The following is a 21303-nucleotide window of genomic DNA, read 5'->3' on the forward strand; positions in this document are numbered from 1 at the left end:
TGTATTTGCACATTAAATAGTGCGTGCTTTAGGTTGATCTCTTACAGAGCTACTCCTGAGGGCCATGGTTTGAGGATTAATATGTCCTTTGAAGTTTCATGGTGCTTGATTTAAGACTCTTAGCTTATCCTGTGGAGATCAAAATGTGAAGATAAACAAATTTGTTTCCAGACCTTCTATAAGGAATTTTTGGATGAAGTTCCATGTTGCCTTGATGCTAGAGTGAATTGTAAATTTGTTGTTGAGCATGTTTGCTATCAATCTTCCTACTAAAATTGTGTCTGATATGACTTTTGCTGATTCTAGTGCAAGTTCTAGATTTAAATTTTGTCAAGAGAGAGCTTCAGTTTGTGTGATGAGTGAATCCAAATCCATTCGATACTTCTTCAGTATGAGGTGTTTTTTGTGAATGGTTGGCGGGTTCAGCTTGTGAGGGAAGGAGGGTTGTTTGTGGTGGCTGGAACGAAAGCACTACAATGTGCAAAGAGACTCTAGTGAGAGAGTGGCCAAATAGATGCCGTGGATCATGCTACCCCAAAATAGGAAAAATAAAGTATCAAACTATCAATAATCTTATTTTGTAAGGGCTTGTTTGGAAATAGATCTCATCCAAAAATTCTCATCTCATCTCATCCCATATTCTTTCAAAAAATAATTCAAATACAAAATTTTTAAATTAATCGTTACAACTTTTTCAAACTAATCGTTATAACTTTTCCAAACTTTCAAACAAAAAAATAAAAAACAATTCAACTTTTTTAAATTTCAAATAAAAATAATATTATAAAACTATATTTTAACAATATTTTAATTTTATAATATTTTTTATTCAACTTTTTCTCTCTCATTTTTTTAAAATTAAAAAAATACTCAATTATATCTTACTACAATTTATAAAATTCTCTTCTCATCTCACTCATCAATCGAGCCCTTAGAGTTCCTGATATCTAAAAACTAGGATCCATGCCTCACGCATGTGCCATCATGTGTGGAGGACAAAATCCATCAACCCCATTTCGTGATGATATATATGCCAATATCTTATTAGAAGTACGAGAATAGGAATATATATATAATCAGTTTTTAATATATTATTTCAGTAAATATAGACACATGAAGTAGCTAGGTTTTATAAAATTTAATTCTGTATATATAAATTTTTTGAACAGAATAATTATCAACTCACATTAATATATATTTAATATTGTGTCTATTTATGGGTTATGTCATCCAATTTAGTCAAAATATTTGTGAGAAACCCAATTGAAAAACCAGCTCCCATGGTCAAGATAACTCATTGAGTGATACAAAATTTTTATGAAGGCTGCAATAGTAAAATTGTCGCCGCGGTTTGTTAGCTCGGAGACACATAAATCATCTTCCATCTAACGTATAGAAAAGTTCTACTCATCAGTCTTACACTATATATTTATTTTTATTTTTTATATATTTTTTTTTTATCAAGCATGTGATATAAGAATACCGTATAGATCAAATAACTTGATTGCAAAACTACAAAATTATTGTGATAATCATATGTCCATTACCATGACATATCTGTCATCTATAGTAATAATTCGCTAGCTAGCTCAAAACATTAATATATTTTCCAAAGATGCCAACTCAATCGGCTAGCTCCTGCGTTTCAACTGTATTAAGGTTCTTTGGACCATATACCATTAACTAAGAGAATTAGGTTTGATCTTTCCAAGGAAGTAACTTTTCTTTTAAGGCATTAAATGCGTGCCTTGCTTTTTAACCAAAGCGCTATGCCTATTTCTTAGGTTTGTGGAATTTATATTGCTTAGCCAATATTTAACCTTTCTCAGACTTTTATCTCTCGCCGTTTTATTTTAATTAATATCATCTTATCTACTTATTATATATATATTTTAAATTTTTAAATAAAATATAATAAAAAAATTAATTTTTTTAAATTTTAAAATAAAAAATAATATTTTATTCAAATTTTAACTTTTATCTCAACTTATTTGATTTCTACTCACTATCCAAATCTTTCATAACTCATGTCACTTACAAAAAAAAAAAAAAAAAATTTACGTAAAAGGTGAGAGAGCAGAAGTAAATGGAGATGTCATATACGCAAAGTGAAAGGCAATCAAATGTGCAATTCTATGTCATAAGAGCGCGAGACTTAGGTGCATGCAGTATGGAAGTTGTGACAGTCTCTGTTAGTAGATATAGCCTTTTTAAAAGTTGAACGGCTTCAATCTTGGTATTTTATGTGATTGTTGCATGCGACCTCTTTTATTTTTGAAAACAAATTTGAAGGGAAAAATGGGGACTATGCGAGATGATTTTTAGGAGTGAAATTAAGATTACGTTTGGATGTTGAAGTGAGTTGAATTGAGATGATAAAATATTGTTAAGATATTATTTTTTAATATTATTATTATTTTAGAATTTGAAAAAATTAAATTGTTTATTATATTTTGTGTTAGAATTTGAAAAAATTGTAATGATGAGTTGAGATGAATAAAATAACTGTACGTAAGCAAATATAATAAATAGATCATCACCAGAATGTATTACATTGGTACGTAGTATATATTTACAAAGGACGTAAATCTATATAAGTTTAAATAAATCAACTAGAAATGCGAAAAAAAAAAAAACAGAAAATTGAATTTAAATACAACACCAGATAGATTTAAATTCAATATTATCCTATATTTACGTAAGAGTCTCCTCACTAGCCTTCTCATGATGATAGTTAGAATGATCCTTGGTGCATGATATGACTTGCTAACATTCTCCCGCAAGCGAATGGGTGGGTCACAAATCACAAACCATGAGCTTGGTTTTGAGAAAAGAAAATCGATTAGATGTCAAGCCCTTGGTAAAAGTATTGGCAACTTGATCATCGGTAGAAATAGACTTAATGCACATGACATCCTTATTAATCATTTTCTCACGAATAAAATGAAAATCCACCTCAATGTGTTTTATCCGTGCATGAAATATAATATAAGATTAGAATCAAGAGCCAATGCATTAATATTGTCACACCAAATAATAGGAGAAGAATGTAAAGGAATATGAAGATCTCTAAGAATCATACACAGCGGGTAAAGTTCTGCCACTGCAAAGTCCAATGCATGATACTCTGCTTTGGTGCTAGACTGAGATACCATCGGTTGCTTCTTAGCAGACCATGAGATAAGAGATGATCCTAGGAAAACACCATATCTTGTTGTTGAGCGACGATCATCAAGGTCATCAGCCCAATCTGAGTCACTGTAAGTTTGAAGATTAAGGCCATTATGAGTATAATATAAGCCATGGTCAACTGTGCCCTTGAGATAACGAAGAACTTGGTTAGCAGAAGCCCAATGAGCAGAGGTAGGAGCATGAAGATATTGACACAATTGATTGACAGTGGAAGCAATATCAAGACGCGATAAAGTGCAATATTGTAGAGCACTAACAATTTTTCTATACTCGATTGCATCAGATAAAGGATCATGATCACTTGTATTAGCACTTAACTTCGCTCCAGACAAACATGGAGCACTATATGGCTTTGCCCCCACCATGCGTGCACGATGTAAAATATCTAATATATTCTTGCTTTGGCATAGATGAAGTCCATGTGCATCTCTAGTGGCTTGAATACCAAGGAAATAACCAAGAGCTCCAAGATCCTTTAAAGAAAATTCAGTCATGAGCTTTGTAATTAATGAAAAGATAAATGAGTCATGGGTGTCCGTGACCAATAAGTCATCAACATAAATCAAAATATACAGGTGAACTTTATCACCATGAAATGTGAATAGTGATGTGTCCACCTGAGAAGCCACGAATCCGAGATCAAGAAGCCATTGAGACAGGCGAGTATACGAAGCCCGAGGTGCCAGTTTCAAGCCATATAATGCCTTATGAAGACAACACATGTACTCAGGATGATCTGGATTAATGAATCCTTGGGGTTGCTCAATGTAAACTTCTTTATGTAAATGTCCATGTAAAAAGGTGTTAGATAAATCCAATTGTCAGCTTATATTCCACCCAAATTGTATAGCCAATGCCAAAACCAATCTCACTGTGGTAGGTTTAATAACGGGACGACTAAACGTCTCAAAAAAGTCAATGCCATCAATTTTTTGAAACCCTTTTGCTACAAGCTTAGCTTTGTAACGCTCAATGCTACCATCTGCCTTTTGTTTCACTTTGTAAACCCATTTAGTCTGAATGATGTTATGATGTGGAGGCCAGGGGCATAAAGTCCAAGTATCATTAGCTAAGAATAGCATGGCACCACTCAGGGGAAGTAGTAGGTTGAGAATAGCATATGGGCTCAGAACAATAAACTGTGAATGAACGGTTGTGATTGGATATTTAGAAGAGTAAAATGGTTTAAAGTTAGGAAATTGTTTAGGACATAGAGATCCTGTTTGTGTATGTGTGACTATGCAGGTATGGGTGGGTGGAGATAGAGAGGAGATGCAGGTGGTATTATGTAAGATGATGTTTGAAAGGAAGCATGATCCAATTGAGGAGATAAAGCGGTAGTTAAGGGATCATTATCAAAATGGGTAGGCAGATTTGATTCATGTGAGTTTAAATTAAGATAAATTTGGATTGGTAGAGGATGAAGGTTGCAAGTGAGAATGAGTAATTTGTTGTGGAAAGGATTGCATGACACCTTGAGTATTTGAAATTATCGTAGCAAGGTTGGATGGAATGGTACGTAGTGGAGGGTGATGTCATCCAATTTCCTAAATTTGAATTTTGGATTGGTTCTGCATCATTTTTGGAAGGACTTGAGTTAATGGATGAGAAAGGAATTAAAGGAGTATTAATTCATAGTAGCTAGCGCATGAAAGTTTATTTGAGTGTTGGTAGCCTTTGAAAGAGATGGGAATGAGTGTTCATCAAACACCACGTGACGGGACAAATATATATACTTTATTTGACACGGGATCAAGACACCTATATCCCCTATGATTTGAATAATACCCAATGAAAATGCATTTTTTACTCCTAAAAGCAAGTTTGTTCATTGAGTAAGGTCTCTATAACAGATAACACGCATATCCAAAAGTTCTAAGTTGAGAATAATCAGGAGACTTTGCAAAATAATTTGCTAGCTAAATGATGAGTCAAAATTGAGTAACGGCGTAGGGAGTCGATTAATCAAATAGATTGTTGGTAAAAACGCATTAACCCAAAAAGATGTAGGAAGACCTGATTATGCAAGTAGAGATAGATCACCAATTTTCATAATATGACAATGTTTCCTCTCAATAATACCGTTTTGTTGAGAGGTATAGGTCAGACATGTTAAACGATGATATTATATGCCATGCAAGGATAGGAAATTATTGAACTGATGCATGCATGGGAGGTAAATTCACCACTATTGTCAGTTTGGAATTAATGCTTGATTTGAGAAAGAAAATAAATTTTCAACCAAACTCTTGAAATTGAAAAAGCAATAAAATATATCTAATTTATTGATAAGATCAGGATACATCCATGTAAACCTTGAGTAATTGTCGATAAAAATAACATAATACTGAGAACTACCATTTGATGTTACAAGAGATACCCACACATTCAAGTGGACTAATTCTAAAGGACTAGACTAGGAAACACGCTCAGAAGTAGTAAACAGTAACTGTTTACTTTCCCCAAGTTGACAAGAGAAACAAACATAATCTAAATTTAATGAACCATTGACTGGAAGCTGGAAAGAGTCTAAAACAGGTCGTGTGATTGAAGTATAAGGATGGCCAAGTCTTGAATGCGCGCCAAACATACTCCAAACAAAGCGACTTGAGTATGATGCTTATTGATGGAATTATTATTGACACGAACATGATAATGGAATCGGTTAAGATAAAATAGTGAGAATCGGTTAAGGATAAAAAAAAAAAAAAAAAACCATTATGTAAATAAAATCGATTAATGGAAAGCAAGTTTGCCATAATCATGGGACAATGAAGAACATTTTTAAAGCGTAAATGGGAGGAGTGTGGGGTGGCTAGAAAGAAGGAACTTGTACTCTTAATCTAAATACCAAAACCATTACCCACACCACATCATTACCACCATATGGCTCTTGCAAAGTCAAATTACTGAGATAATTAGTAATATGTTGGTTAGCCCCACTATCAGCAAACCAAGTGTTCTTTTCTTGGACTGCATTAGATTGAGCAATCATAGTCGCCAACTCATGTGCTGGAGGATGGCGACCTTGGCAGCTATAATTCATCTGAAGAAAACAATCCAGGGCTTGATGACTGGACTTCCATAAATTTGACCAGGAAGTTAACCCACGTAGATCAAGATAAAGGAGCATTTGGGGTTTGAGAGCTCTACGAGTGAGAAAAGGTTTCCTTCAACTTCTGTGATGGTGGCTTTTGTGAAAATCTTTGAGGATAATGCTTGTTCTGCTTCTTTTGACCACCAGGGTGAGAGGATCTTTTGGCCACCATGGCAAAGGTACTTTCTCGGTGGTGATTTTCCAAGAGTATGTCATAAGACAAAAGTTTGGATTGAAAATCATTAAAGCTCATAGTCTTCTCATGACGAAGAGCAAACAAGCATGAGGTGACAAATGAGTGATAAGAAGGATTTAACCCGGTAAGCACATAGGATATAAGATCTTCGCCATCTACGGGTTTCCCAACGACGGCAAGTAGTTGTTCGGCAAACATCTTAGCCATTTGGAGATAATCCATACAAGATCGACCTTCTTGCTTAAGATTTTGAAGCTGGCGTTTAAGATAATTACTACAGGAACTGAGACTGTGAGTATTGATTGGAGAGAGCTTGCTAAACCTAACGAGCAGTGGTAAGACCATATAGAGTAGACAAAACCTTCTCAACCAAGGTGGCATTAAGCCAACTCAAAACGAATTGGTATTTTTTTTTTTTCCATAGAAGATACTTAGGATTAATATTTACAATACTTTTGCCTGCTAAAAGAGGCAAATATTGAATTGGGAATGGATCACTACCATCAACGAAACCCAGCAAATCATTGCTGCGTAATATCAGCATAACTGTGAGACCCAATTAAGATAACTGGATTCATCCATTTTCACCAAAACCAAGTGGGCAATATTCGGTGGAGTAAAGGTGACAACAACATTTGAAGAGGCCATTGAGGCAACGGAAACAAGAAAACAAAAGGATCAGGCATGAGCCAAAATCTATGATACCTGCATCCATGTAAGCAAATATAATAAAGTGAAGTTTAGTCCAATAGACTAGATTAGATTGTATTACATTGATAGTATATATTTACAAAGGAAGTAAATCTATAGTTGAGATAAACCAACTAGAAATATGATTAAAAAAAAAAAATTTGAATTTAAATACAACACCAGGTAGATGATAGATTTACGTATCAATCTCCTATATTTACGTAACAGTCTCCTCACTAGCCTTCTCATCATGATTGATGATTGTTAGAGTGATCGTTGGTGCATGATATGTAAGACTTGCTAACATACAATGGCCTTGTATATTAAGCCCACGTGTACACCTCTCTTGTTTGTTGTTCGGTTGGACGTACATTAATGGCTCACTTTGGGAACTACAGATAATGTGTTGGATATGATCAATGTTGATGGATTAAGGAGAGTTAACATCGTATCCAATTAGTTGTCTGCCAGCTTGATCGATCTATACCCCCCCCCCCCCCCCCTTTTTTTTTTAATTTCTCTAGGGATCGATCATATATATATATATATATATATATATTAATAATGTTCATGATGACTCAAAAATATTCTAACTTACATGTCTTTCAATTAATAATGTGTTAATATTCCTTGATTGGCAGTTTTTTTTTTTAATAATGTTACTTGTCCTTAACAATGGGTCCCTTTTTTTTTTTTTTTTTTTTTTGTATTTTTACTTGGTGATTAAAGAAATGTTTTTAAATGATGTTGTGATTTTTTTTTTTAAAATATGTAAGGGTATAAAAAATGAATAAAAAATTAAAATAAAAAAGGCCAAATGATCTTATAATCGGGACCCATCCTCGGGCTACATGTTAAGAGCGTCGGTCTAGTTCTTAATTATAAGCCTTCCTCTCCTTAGACCTGAATGATGAAGCATCCTAGCGATCAAGGGAAACACAAGATCTCCTATCACAAGCCTAGATCTGACAATATGAGATTAAAGGTTGGTATTCGAGTTGAATGAAGGTTCAGGTAGGTGTTTAGAATGCAAATAAGAAAATAACATAGAATTGAGTCACTCTTATTCACGGATTGTAAAGAGCCACTCTCTACAAGGAATTCACGAAGTGCACCCTTGTAGCCCAAGTGTAGAGCAAATCACCCTAGCACCGAAAATCTAAAGAACTAAACAAGCCTAGCCGAAATTTCTAAAAGCCAAAGAATGATCCAAAACTAGGCCACAAGGCCTTTATTTATAGGGCTTTCTAGCAAAGTCCCTACACAAATGAAATGCTAAAAACTAGGAAAATAAAGTCTAAAACATAGGAGATAAAGTCTAAAAGCTAATGGATAAAGCCTAAAATGTAGGGATAGACTTCTCCCCTCTTGGTGGCCGGCCACATAGTGCCCTCATGGTGTCTTGGTTCGTCTTAGCTTCATCTTAAACTCTTCCTCTCTCTTTGTCTCTCTAACTCTTAGAGTCAATCTTGGACTCTATCTTATCTTGTGCAATCACTTGAGAGTCCTGCTTGATCTTGTCTCTGTCCTCTCCAACAACCTTATCTTCTAGAAGTATTGAGTCCCCCTCCTTCATGTCTCCTTGGTGGCCATGGGTTGGGCTTGCTTGACCATGGTTGGCCATGGGTTGGTCGTGGCCTTGCTTAGGCCATGGCCTTGGTGTGGCTTGCCATGGCATGCTGTAGATTAGCCTGTGGCTAGCCTCTGGTTGGCCTTCGTGGGCTGCTTATGTGCAGGCCATGTGTGGACGTGACCTGTCCTTGGCTGGTCCTTGGTGCTGCTGAGGTATGGGCCATGGCCTGTCTGTGGCTCGCCCATGGCCTGTTGTGGCATGGTCATGAGAGTGTCCTGCTGGCCGCTGGGCAAGGGTCATGGCACGACCAAGGTTGGCTCATGGCCTGCATGTGGCGTGAGCCATGGTGCCGCTGAGGCTGGGCCATGGCCTGCTCGTGGCATGGGTTCAAGGTGCCATGGTTGGGTCATGGCCAAGGCAAACCTCGGCCTTGGCTGAGCGATAGAGTCCTTCTAAGACCTGGCACGTCTCCCCTAAGTCTTCAAACGCGGCTGCCCAATCACTCCTATTTTCTCTCCCATCACCTTTTCTTCTAGGGTTCTTGTCGCTACACCCTTGGTGGATGTAACACCACTTTTTTTTTCCTCTACAAGCATGCATTATATTGAAAACTGAATTATAGAATACATAGAGTTCAGGATGGTAGCTATGTACCTTACTTGCACGTAATTGGCGAGTAATTATTCTGGTCATGTTTGGTGAGTACACATAATTAGCAAAAAACAACTATTTCTAAACTAACTCTTTAATAGATACATGCAGCCTGCATATATACTGCTACTAATAATAATAAAAAAATAATAATAATAACAATAATGATGCTAGTACAATAATATTATTGTTATTATATATATAAATTTTTTGGGGAGGGAGAAACATATGATCTAATAATATATGATCTTGGTGATTTTCTTCATGACCAAATGAAACTTTTCGATCTATCTTCGGATATGTATTGAATGTTGATCTCTCGATCATGTGTATTTTTAGAAAAAGTAGGTTGATATTGTCATGCATGTCGGATGAGATCATGATCGAGTAGAAATAAAGAGTAATGTTACATACAGTCGTGGAATATTGTGTAAGCGTCACGCAATCGTTTTAAAAAAGAGTGAGGTACTCTACTATTAAAAAATTATTATTTTTATATGAGTATCGTATTTATTCACTTTTTCAAAATGATTACGTAATACTTGCGTACTCGATGACTACAAATATCATTTGATCTCAATAATAAAAGAGACATTAAAGATAGAAGGGAAAAGTGGTTATTTTAATTTATTTGAGAAATTAAGTCACCAAACTAAGGTTTAAAATTAAGGATGGACGCGTGTCCACTCGTCTAAGTTGTTGTCACCTAATTAACTACCAACCATGCAGCTTCCAAACCTTAATTTTCAACGACCTTTCCAATGGACGGTCTTGCAATTTGCATGGCCTTTCCCTTTTCACAGTTTTGCCCTACTAGTCCACCAACATCCTTAATTTGTTGATCTTACTCCTACACTACAATCTTTAATAATTAAGCCCTGATCTTATATAATCATATTTCTTTATATATATATATATATATATTGTTGACAGAATCACCATTGCACAATATCAGGACAATCAACACCAAATCAGCATCATCTTGATTTTAGGAAATTAGTCATAAAATTGTATTTGTAACATATTTTCATACTTGAATAGCCTAGGCTTTGTATCTATTTATTTGATTATTCTTCCATTGTAAAAATTAACTTTTAGAAATACAAAGATTGAATTTTTAACATGGTATCAGAGCCTAAACTGGTCCTCTTTCTCATGCCCAAATGGCCTCCTCCTCTTCAAACCCTACTCCCTCATATCTTCTCCACCCCTCAGACTCACCTAGCCTTATCCTTGTCTCTAGCCTTCTTATAGGGGACAATTTTCTCAAATGACAAAAAGCCATGACCCGTGCCCTTAACGCCAAAATCAAACTCAGTTTTGTTGATGACACCCTCTCCCCACCCGAACCTACCTCTACAGACTGTATCCAGTGGAACCAAATCAAAGATATGGTTCTTACCTGGCTTCTTAATTCCATTAGTCCATCCATTGCCAATTCCCTTGAATTTCATACCGATCCTTGAGAGGTATGGCTTGATCTTTAGTCACGATTTTGCCACGGCAACAATGCCTGCATTTATCACCTCAAAAGAGAATTAGCTCTCCTGCAACAAGAAACCCACTCTGTCCATGAATATTACAACCAAATCAAAAAATTCTAGGATGAACTCAGTCATCTATAGAAAAGCAATGATCTCAAAGAGTTGTAATAACAAGCTGAAGATGAAAGAGTTTACCAATTTTGCTTGGTCTCAACGATTCTTTTTCCCAACTCAGAACCCAAATCCTAGCTATAGAAACCCTACCCCCCATCACAAAAACTTTTTCTATTTTGCTTTAGGAAGAGCAGCAGTGCCTCTTTCATGTGCGGCCACCACCATCGGATGCTCCAGTCCTTGCTGCCCAGTCCACTGGCTCCATGAAAGGCCCTCTGCGATGCATCGAGTACAGTAGAAATGGACATTCCTACAACCGTTGTTGGCGCATAATTGGCTATCCCGTAGGCCATGAACCGCGCAACCAAAAAATCACCCTTTCTTCTCGGCAAACTCCCCACTGGGTTGCCGCCAATGGCTCACCAAGCTTCCTCCTTTGATCTCTCATCGCCTGTCCCTGGTCTCTCACCCGATCTCTACCAAAAATACCCCCGTCGCCTTTTTCCTCTGCTAGTTGCTGATTATAGGTGGTTGATAGTGGGGCAAGCCATCACATGTGTTATGATTGAACCTTGTTCACGCAGCTCACCCCACCTCCTCATACGCAGCATGTAGTTAGTTTACCCACTGGTCAGACTCTCTAAATAGAAGGAATTGACACTTGTCCCTTAACCGAATCCCTAGTTTTACACAATGTCTATTTTGTCCCTCAATTTACTTTTAATCTCCTTTCTGTCCCTCAGCTTACCACTAATAATTCTTGCCTTGTTTCTTTTTCTTCTACTAATTTTTTTTTTTAGGACCCACACTTGACGAGGATGATTGGAGCGGGTGAGCTTTGCAATGGACGGTTTGAACTTATTACGGCTCTTTCTACTCAAATCACTGCCAATAAAATCCTATGGCACCAACGCCTAGGTCACCCTTCCCGCTTTAATATTTCTAGTCTTTTTAATAATAATCCTTGTATTATTTCTGATTGTAATGTCTGTGCTCGCTTTAAACATACTCTACTTTCTTTTCTTTCGCATGCTAATAAAAGCACTTTTGTAGCGCCCCGTACCCAGAAGGGTCGGAGGATTACTACATGTCACTTACCAACATGTCTCTTCAAGCACCTAAAATCTCAAGGATTTCATAAATAGCACACAATCTCATATTACCCAAATAACCACAATACAAACTCCATAAGTCATCATCACAAAATAACATAAACCAAAGGGGTCCAACATTTTCCAATAATCTCAACGAAACATAACGATACATCTTTAAATCTCAATAGGTCCAAACGACTCAAAGTATTTCAATTACTCAAGTTATACCCTTTTTTCTAATAATGGAACTCGACCTTCTATCCATATCTAGACAAGCTCCAATTTCTAATCCTGACCCCCAGCTGGACAATCAATGTCATATGAAAATATAAGAAGATAAGGGGGTGAGTTATCCACAACTCAGTAAGTAGAGAACATATACTAGTATGTAAACATGAGCCAATTTTAGAAAGTTTGGTATGCAGAAATAAATCATTTCATTTTCATATGCACATCTCAAAACATATTGTCAGGAAAATCAGAACGACTTTTAAATCTTTTCATACTCATAAACCAATTTCATATTCAAAAACCGCTTTGGCATAATGTAAATGCACGTCTTTATCTTATTATATCATATCGTATCATATCATATCATGTCATATATCATGTTTAACCCCCGTGGTAGGGTTGTACTATCCCCGGTGGCCAAATCAGGTAGTATCATGTTGTGAAACTTCTCATTTTTCAATCTCGGAGTCCCGAGTGTGCACACAGGAAAGAATACGTAAAATACCACTTTGTTTCCAAAGTGGGTGCTCTCATATCATATCATATCATATCATATTGGTACCAACCATATCAAGAGAACCAATATCATCATATCAGAACCATATTCAAAATCAGATTCAGAACATATAAGTATGCCAAATGTTTATCATATCCATATCATATCAAAACACGTGCAAAATATATTCATATCATTTTCCCATAATCAATAACAGTTCCAAAATATTTCATATCACATGTACAAAAATTCACAGATATTGTATTTGCTCTTTTGCACATTTCAGAAACATGTCAAATATTGCTCATGTCTACACATTTCATGTCAAAAACATTTGTTTTCTCTTTCATACGTATCTCATGAGTGAATGCAAAACATATACTGAAGTTATTTTTCACTTTTTTTTTTTTAAAACAACATGCACATTTTTACAAATCAACCTCAGTTCATTTTTTTTTCTGTAAATTTAGCATATAAATCCCGCTTACTTGGACTTCTTAGCTTTTCGAAAATTTCCTCAAAAGTGCCGAACAAATATTAATCTTCACCTATAAGATAATCACGTAAATTTTCATAAATTTTCTATCAATCTCGTATTTCGATATTCAAGCCTAAAACTTCTAAAATAATCCATTTTTAATTCCTCAAACCCAAAATTCTCATTATTCCTGAAATACCTACATCACTTTCTAACTCATCAATATCCAACTTAATAACTTCGACTAAAACATTTAATTCTAACTTATTTACGATAGAGATCTTACTATAATTTATAATACTAAATAATATAACTATATCGAAATCATCATAAGCAGAAAATCATACTTGTTTTCTATCATACTTGTGTTTAAATAAAAAAATTATTTTAAAATAATTCAAAATAAGATTTTACACTTACCGCTCACTTCAAAAAAATTTATCAGTATTTACATAATAAATATTCTGTTAAAATATCAGTCTCTTACAAAAACCAGCTTAACAATATAAATCCACACGTCTACATCCAAATAAAAACATACTCTACAACCCACGTAATATACTCATGATTTCAAACCCAAAGTACATAATATAAACTCATTAAACTACACCCGAAACAATAAATCTGGAAGGAAATACTATAAGGGGTAAAAAGGTAATAATACTTCTTACTATTCGATTATCGTAAGTTACATATATATATATATAAATATATATATATGTATACACCAGAAAAACTCAACAACATGCAGCTGTAGCACTTACGGAGAGATGGGGGCACGACGGTGTGGAGCTGGCGGTTGCCTACAGCGGATGGGGGGTGGCGCTTGGTCACCGACTACGAGAGAAAGAGAGAGAGACGAGTGAGAGAGGCACACGGTGAGAGAACGAGGGAGAGACCGAGAGAAAACAACCACCAACCGGAAATGACCTGAGCTTACCGTGGGAAAACCTGAGGCGGCGTGCGGCGGATTGGGGTGATGGGGAGTCCTTGCCGGCAGTTTCTGTGGGGTCTCTGCAAGGAGGAGCTTTCGGTGGAGGAGATAGCAGCAGCTTAAGGGGCTGAACTGCTCTGTTTTCAGCTACTAATACAGAGGAATGCAAAGCTTGGCCACGGGGATGCTAGGCAGCGGCTTCGTATGGCTGAGCACGATGGTGAGGTCTGGACTGAGTTTCACAGTGGAGAGTGATGACCGAACGGCTTGGGGTGGCTGAGGGGTGAAGAGAACAGAGGAAATGAAATTAGAGTTGAGAAAAACTTAACATATATATAGGATATAAATAGAAAACAGAACAAACCTAAAACAAAGGGAAGGGAAACGTGCATGGAAAAGGAAAGACGGCGTGAACTCGTGTGACGGAACCTAGAGACGTTATCCACGTATGTGGGTTTAGCAATGATTGGGTTTTACAACTTTTGTGTTTAATCGCATTTTTTGTGATATATGAGGTGGTTATCATACTTCTTCAATTTGTGGTGCTTATTATTTTCTTACAACTACTGATGATTTTTCTCGCACCATTTGGATATATCTCATGCGACATAAAACTGAAACTTATACTCATCTCATGCATTTTTTGCACTTATCCAAAATCAGTTCAACACCATAATTAAAATATTAAGAACTGATAATGGACAAAAATTTCTTTCCCACAAATTTCAAAATTATCTCCATGATCACGGCATCATTCACGAACGTACTTGTGTTGAAACTCCACAACAAAATAGTAAACATCGGCACCCATTGAAAGTCATTCGTAGCCTTTGATTTCAAGCACACTTCCCTCTAAAATTTTGGGGTGATTGTGTTCTTATCGCTACTTATCTCATTAATCACACCCCGAGTCGCATTTTCCCAAATAAATCCCCTTTTGAACTCATTTTTGACACTCCACCACACTACGCTCACTTACGCGAGTTCGGGTGTCTTTGTTATGCTCAAACCCTCCATACTTCCCGCTATAATTTTTGTCCACGTGCCTTTAAATGTATCTTGCTCGGCTATCTCGGTACTCATAAGGCATACAAACTTTACAATCTTGATGCCCAAGTCGTCTTCTATTCATGTGATGTCACTTTTCATGAACAAATATTTCTATTTCAGGATACCCCTGATCTCATAGATACATCTCTTCCAATTATTCCTCTCATTGTTCCTGAACCCATATTACCATCATCTCCTCCTCCTACCTCCACTATCAATCCCTATCCAACCCCTCTGCCACCTTCTCTCTCTTCGTCCTCGTCACACCACTACTCGCCCATCATATCTTCAGGATTATGTTTGTCCGACCAAACACATGGAGCCCACTGCATCCTCACCGGCTGCTTCACCCTCAGGTACTGCTCACCCTTTATCTGTTTTTCTTTCTTATTCTCGTTTTTCACTTTCTCATCTTAATTTTTTAACTGCCCTCACCACTTCTGTTGAGCCTTCCTGTTATTACATTGTTGTTCGCCATCCTCATTGGCGTGAAGCCATGTCTACTGAACTTCATGCTCTTGAATAAAATTCTACTTGGACTTTTGAGCCACTCCCTCCTAGTAAGACACCCATTGGCTGTAAATGGATTTTCAAAACTAAACTCAAGGCCGACGGTTTTATCGAGAGGTACAAAACTCAGCTAGTTGCCAAGGGCTACACTCAGGTTGAAGGCCTTAACTATCACGAGACATTTGCTTCGGTTGCCAAAATAACCATGGTCTGCTGCTTATTGGTAGTCATTGCTACCAAAAATTGGAATATTTATCAACTCGACATCAATAATGCTTTTCTGCATGGCAATCTTGATGAAGAAGTCTATATGACCCCACCACCCGGATATTGCCCTAAGGGGGAGACTTGTGTCTGTCAGCTCAGAAAATCTCTCTATGGCCTCAAGCAAGCCTCCCGCAACTGGTTTTTTAAATTAACAACTGTGCTCTTTGATGCAGGTTTTCATCAATCTCAGGCAGATCATTCTTTATTTACTCTTGTCACCTAGACCAGCATCACCGTTGTTCTCATTTATGTTGATGACATCTTGGTTGCTGACAATGACATCTCTCGGATCGAAGTTTTCAAGAACATTCTATCCACTCATTTTAAAACAAAAGATCTCGGTTCTCTCAAATATTTCCTTGGCTTCGAAGTTGTTCGTTCTTAGACAAACATCTTTCTCAATCAACGCAAATATGCCATTGATATTCTCTCTGATAGTGGCTAACTTGGTGCTCGGATTGCTCGTTTTCCCATGGAACAAAATTTGAAACTCACAGAACATGACGACACTCTTCTCATCGACCCTTCCGCCTATCGCCGACTCGTTGGGCGCCTCATTTATCTGACTATCACTCATCCTTATATTGCCTTTGCAGTGAATATTCTCAGTCAGTTCATATATGCTCCTTGTGTTCCTCACATGCAAGCTGCCACCCGTGTTCTCCGCTACATCAAAGGCAGTCCAGGACAAGACATATTTTTCTCTTCCTCTAACATGTTGCATATTACTGCTTATACGGCTTCAGATTGGGCTAGTTGTCCCACCACTCGTCGATCCACTACAGGCTACTTCATTCAGCTTGGTACCAGTCCTATCTCTTGGCGTACAAAAAAAAGACGACATTGGCTCTTTCCTCTGCTGAAACTGAATATCGTGACATGGCTGTCACCACTTGCGAACTCACATGGTTAAAACAGCTCCCCACTGATCTTAGTGTTCCTCATTTTGAGCCCATCAGGCTATATTGTGACAATCAATCTGCTCTCCACATCGCTCACAATCATGTATTTCATGAGCGCACCAAACACATTGAGATTGACTATTACATTGTTCGTGATAAAATCCGTTCAGGACTCCTCACCGTCGTTCACACTTCCTCACATGAGCAAATTGTCAACATTTTCACTAAAACCTTGGGACAAGAGCTCTTCCATCATTTTCTGCGCAAGTTGGGCATTACGGACCTCTATGCACCAACTTCAGGGGGCGTATTGACAGAATCACCATTGCACAAAATCAGGACAATCAACACCAAATCAGCATCATCTTGATTTTAGGAAATTAGTCATAAAATTGTATTTGTAACATATTTCCATACTTGATCAGTTTCCATAGATAGCCTAGGCCTTGTATCTATTTATTTGATTATTCTTCCATTGTAAAAATTAAGATTCAGAAATACAAAGATTGAATTTTTAACATATATATATATATATATATATAAATATATATATATGTAGTGTACTCTCTGTTTTGTTCTATTTCTCTCTGTCTGTTTGCGCTCCCTAGTTCATAATATATACCTTCTTCTTCAGGCTCCAAAACCCTTTAAAATCATGCCTCTCATAATGGACTCTAGCACTTCGCCACCCATTAATCCTCTGTGTCCATTAATGGATGCTAAAGATCATGAGAATGGAGCTTTCGTTTTCGACTCAGCTCTGATCCAAAAGCAAACCAGCTTGCCTAGCGAATTCATTTGGCCACTACGGGACTTGGCCAATCACAGTAGCACTACTCGAGAAGAGCTCAAAGAACCCATCATTGACTTGGGTGGCTTCATTACAGGTGACAATAATGCAGCAACAGCTCGCGCCGTTGAGCATGTCAGAGCGGCTTGCTTGAACCATGGCTTCTTCCAAGTGACCAACCATGGTGTCGATGTCAGTCTCATTCGTGCCGCGTACGATGAAATCGATGCCATTTTCAAGATGCCTCTCGACAAGAAGCTCAGCCTTTGCAGGAAACCTGGCTGCATCTCAGGGTACTCGGGCGCCCATACAGATCGTTATTCGTCTAAGTTGCCATGGAAAGAGACATTTTCTTTTGGATACCATGAGAATGATGATGATCATGACTCCGTGCCCATGGTAGTTAACTACTTCAATTCTATCTTGGGTGAAGATTTCCAACGAATAGGGTGAGATTATTCATATATATATGTTTGATTATGTGCATCCAGTATTTAATTCATGAATTTTTTATTGTTTGTGTTTTAGGCGCTAGCTAATACTGGCCGGAAATGACAATAAACAAGGCATTTTATGAGTTTTCAAGTCTTAACTTTTATCATGTTCATTCAGCTCACATCTTCTTTTTTGAAACTACTTCTATCATTATTTTCAATAAGAACAAAAAACAACTCCTGTTGACGGGTACTTTGACTCCTGTAACTCATTGAAATTTTTATATCACGCCGGAACAAGACCTAATTCATTTATTAGCTTCCCTGCAGCTTGCTTTGAAAGATTGGTTTTGATTGAAAGTTACATATATCGATGAGAGTAATGCTATGTACACGTTCTAAAAAGAAAAGTCCGGTGCAGTCCTCTATAAAAAAGATCACCGGACTTTTTCTTTTTCTTTTTGTTTTTTTTTTAATCCCTTAATTTGGTCTTTTTCTTTTGATAGTTGGGTTTATCAAAGATACTGTGAAGCCATGAAGGAAGTTTCTCTAGTGATTATGGAGCTCTTGGCAATTAGCTTGGGTGTTGATCGTTTCCACTACAGAAGATTTTTTGAAGACGGAAGCTCAATAATGAGGTGTAACTACTATCCTCCTTGCAAAAAATCTGGCCTCACCCTTGGCACCGGTCCTCACTGCGACCCAACCTCCTTGACCATTCTTCATCAAGATCAAGTTGGAGGCCTTGAAGTTTTTGCAAATAACCAATGGCATGCAATTCGACCTCGTCCAGATGCCCTAGTCATAAACATTGGCGATACCTTTATGGTAAGTACTACGTACGCGTACGTATAATATATATATATATATATATAATGGCATTGCCATACGATTTTAAATCTTTATAATTTATTTTTGATGATATTAATGATCAATGAATTTGAATTAATCGTGCAATCATGCAAAAAGAGTAATCTAGCTAGGTTTACAGTATGAGGCAAGCATATAATATAATATATATACACATATGCATGTGGACAAGTGGGTTATCCCAGCATTAATTATTTTCTGCTAAGATTAAGACATGATCATTTAACGTTCTGAAATGACTAATGATCGACCAATTATAGAGTTTCATGTACATAATATATAATTAAAGATGCTGGCCGCTTGATCTGGCAGTTTAAAAATACTTATAATATATATATTTGAAGTATTTCGAGATCGATCCATAACCACTAGTGGGTCTGGAGTGAATGACTTCCATGCATTTATTTGATCATCTGGGACCATGATCAGCACGAATCCATACTGAATTTATGAATATCTAGGGCTTATGCAACACATATAAGATCAAAATGATCCAAAGTGTAATAGTTTAAAACCCTACCAAGATAATTATTGGACGAACGACTTTTTTTACCAGTAGTAGTTGAGTAAGATGACACGTGGAAGACATGCATGACAATGACAAACAATTAAACAACTGTATGCTGCATGTATATAAAATGTATAAAGCTAATTAATTTTATGATCTGTTTCATGATGTTTTGATATGATCAAGGCGTTATCTAATGGGAAATACAAGAGTTGCCTGCACAGAGCAGTGGTGAACAGGGACAAGGAGAGGAGATCGTTGGTTTACTTTGTGTGCCCAAGAGAGGACAAAGTGGTGAGGCCCCCAAAAGAACTGGTTTGCGGAGAATTAGGGACATTAAGGAACTACCCTGATTTCACATGGTCCGACTTGTTGGAGTTTACACTAAAACACTACAGGGCCGATGTCGCTACCCTCCAAAGCTTCATCCAATGGCTTCTATCCTCCAAACCATCCAACAACTTCTAGTAATTCCTTAACTAATTTGGCTGATCGATCGGTTCTGATGATCATTGCTACCTAGCTAGCTCAGCTCAGCTCTCGGCTCATGATATTTTTCTCCCCAACCCCTTCCTCTTGATCTATGTGTGCGTGTGTGTATATATATATATATATGTATGTATGTGTATATATATGTATATACCCTGATCAAGTGGCTAGCTAGCTGTCTTGTAATCACATATATATAATATATATTATATTATTTGCTTTAGGCATGGTACCTTCTTTCATTGTTTATGAACACGACTTTCACTTTTCAATATATTCATAAATATCTGTTCGCTCTGCATGCGTGTATGGTGTACGTGAATTCGGGCATACGCATGCACTCTGATCTTGTTCATGAAGTAGCATGCATGTGGTCGTATTGTGATCCTCATAATCGAGAGGTGCTTACGCGCGCTCTCTTAATTATCTTGTTGATCAAACGGTTTCTAGTTTTTTTGGTCATTTTTATTACATACGACGACTCATCAACTTGTACATTTATTTCGGTTTCTTCTTCAACTATATTAAAATATATATAGATATATTTATATTATATATATATATATATATTATATAGGGTCTTTATTAGCCATTCGAATTGTAGACAAAATTCAACAACCAATGTTCGTGAGAGGAGCGCGTGGACCCTATTTGTCAGAGCAATTACTCGAGTAGGGGCGCATGCACGCCTGTGTATACGAATTCAGTGCAGAAATCTTGTCATATAAAAACAATAAATGAAGCGTAACGTGATGGGATTTAAACGAAAAAAGAAAGAACTTAGCATCAAGGAAATACATTGATCAGCTGGAAAGTGGAAAATCTTTTCATCCTCCCCCGTATCTATCGATGAACCCCGCGGCCACCTTCCAAGATAAAAAAGTGTAGGAAAATCTTTTCATCTGTGACAACTCATGACTAGATGCCACAAACGTGGAGGCCTCCATATATATAGACGAAACGAATGAACGTACGCTAGCTTAATGAGACATGCTGCCAGTAAAGCTCGGTTTCAGGAGACTAGTTGTCATTATCGTATCACTATAACGAGGACAAGGACTGATGCTGATCAAGGGTTGTCGTCGCATTCTCAAGACGAGCACGAAAAATATATAGTACCTAGGATGGGGCCCAAACAACGAGGACTAAATTAGGAAGATTTTGCATGCGAGGATCGGAGAGAAGATTTGGGAAAGGGAGTCTACGTCCAGTCTGAGCCATGAGATGACTTGGAGATCATCGATATAAATTAA

General features: G+C 37.1%; 2 protein-coding genes across 2 annotated transcripts; one reads left to right on the forward strand and one right to left on the reverse strand.

Annotated features, from left to right (window-relative positions):
- Positions 1-2966: 2966 nt before the first annotated feature.
- LOC121252424 (uncharacterized mitochondrial protein AtMg00810-like) lies at positions 2967-3914 on the reverse strand. Its single transcript, XM_041152029.1, has one exon. The coding sequence runs from the start codon at positions 3912-3914 to the stop codon at positions 2967-2969; it is 948 nt and encodes a 315-aa protein (XP_041007963.1).
- Positions 3915-17556: 13642 nt separating this feature from the next.
- Positions 17557-20155, forward strand: LOC121251535 (gibberellin 20 oxidase 1-B-like). Its single transcript, XM_041150806.1, has 3 exons — positions 17557-18198; positions 18690-19011; positions 19748-20155. The coding sequence occupies exons 1-3, from the start codon at positions 17615-17617 to the stop codon at positions 20027-20029; spliced, it is 1188 nt and encodes a 395-aa protein (XP_041006740.1). The 5' UTR covers positions 17557-17614; the 3' UTR covers positions 20030-20155.
- The last annotated feature ends 1148 nt before the right edge of the window (positions 20156-21303 follow it).

Source organism: Juglans microcarpa x Juglans regia, chromosome 2S, assembly GCF_004785595.1.
Source record: "Juglans microcarpa x Juglans regia isolate MS1-56 chromosome 2S, Jm3101_v1.0, whole genome shotgun sequence".
Lineage (NCBI taxonomy): Eukaryota > Viridiplantae > Streptophyta > Magnoliopsida > Fagales > Juglandaceae > Juglans > Juglans microcarpa x Juglans regia.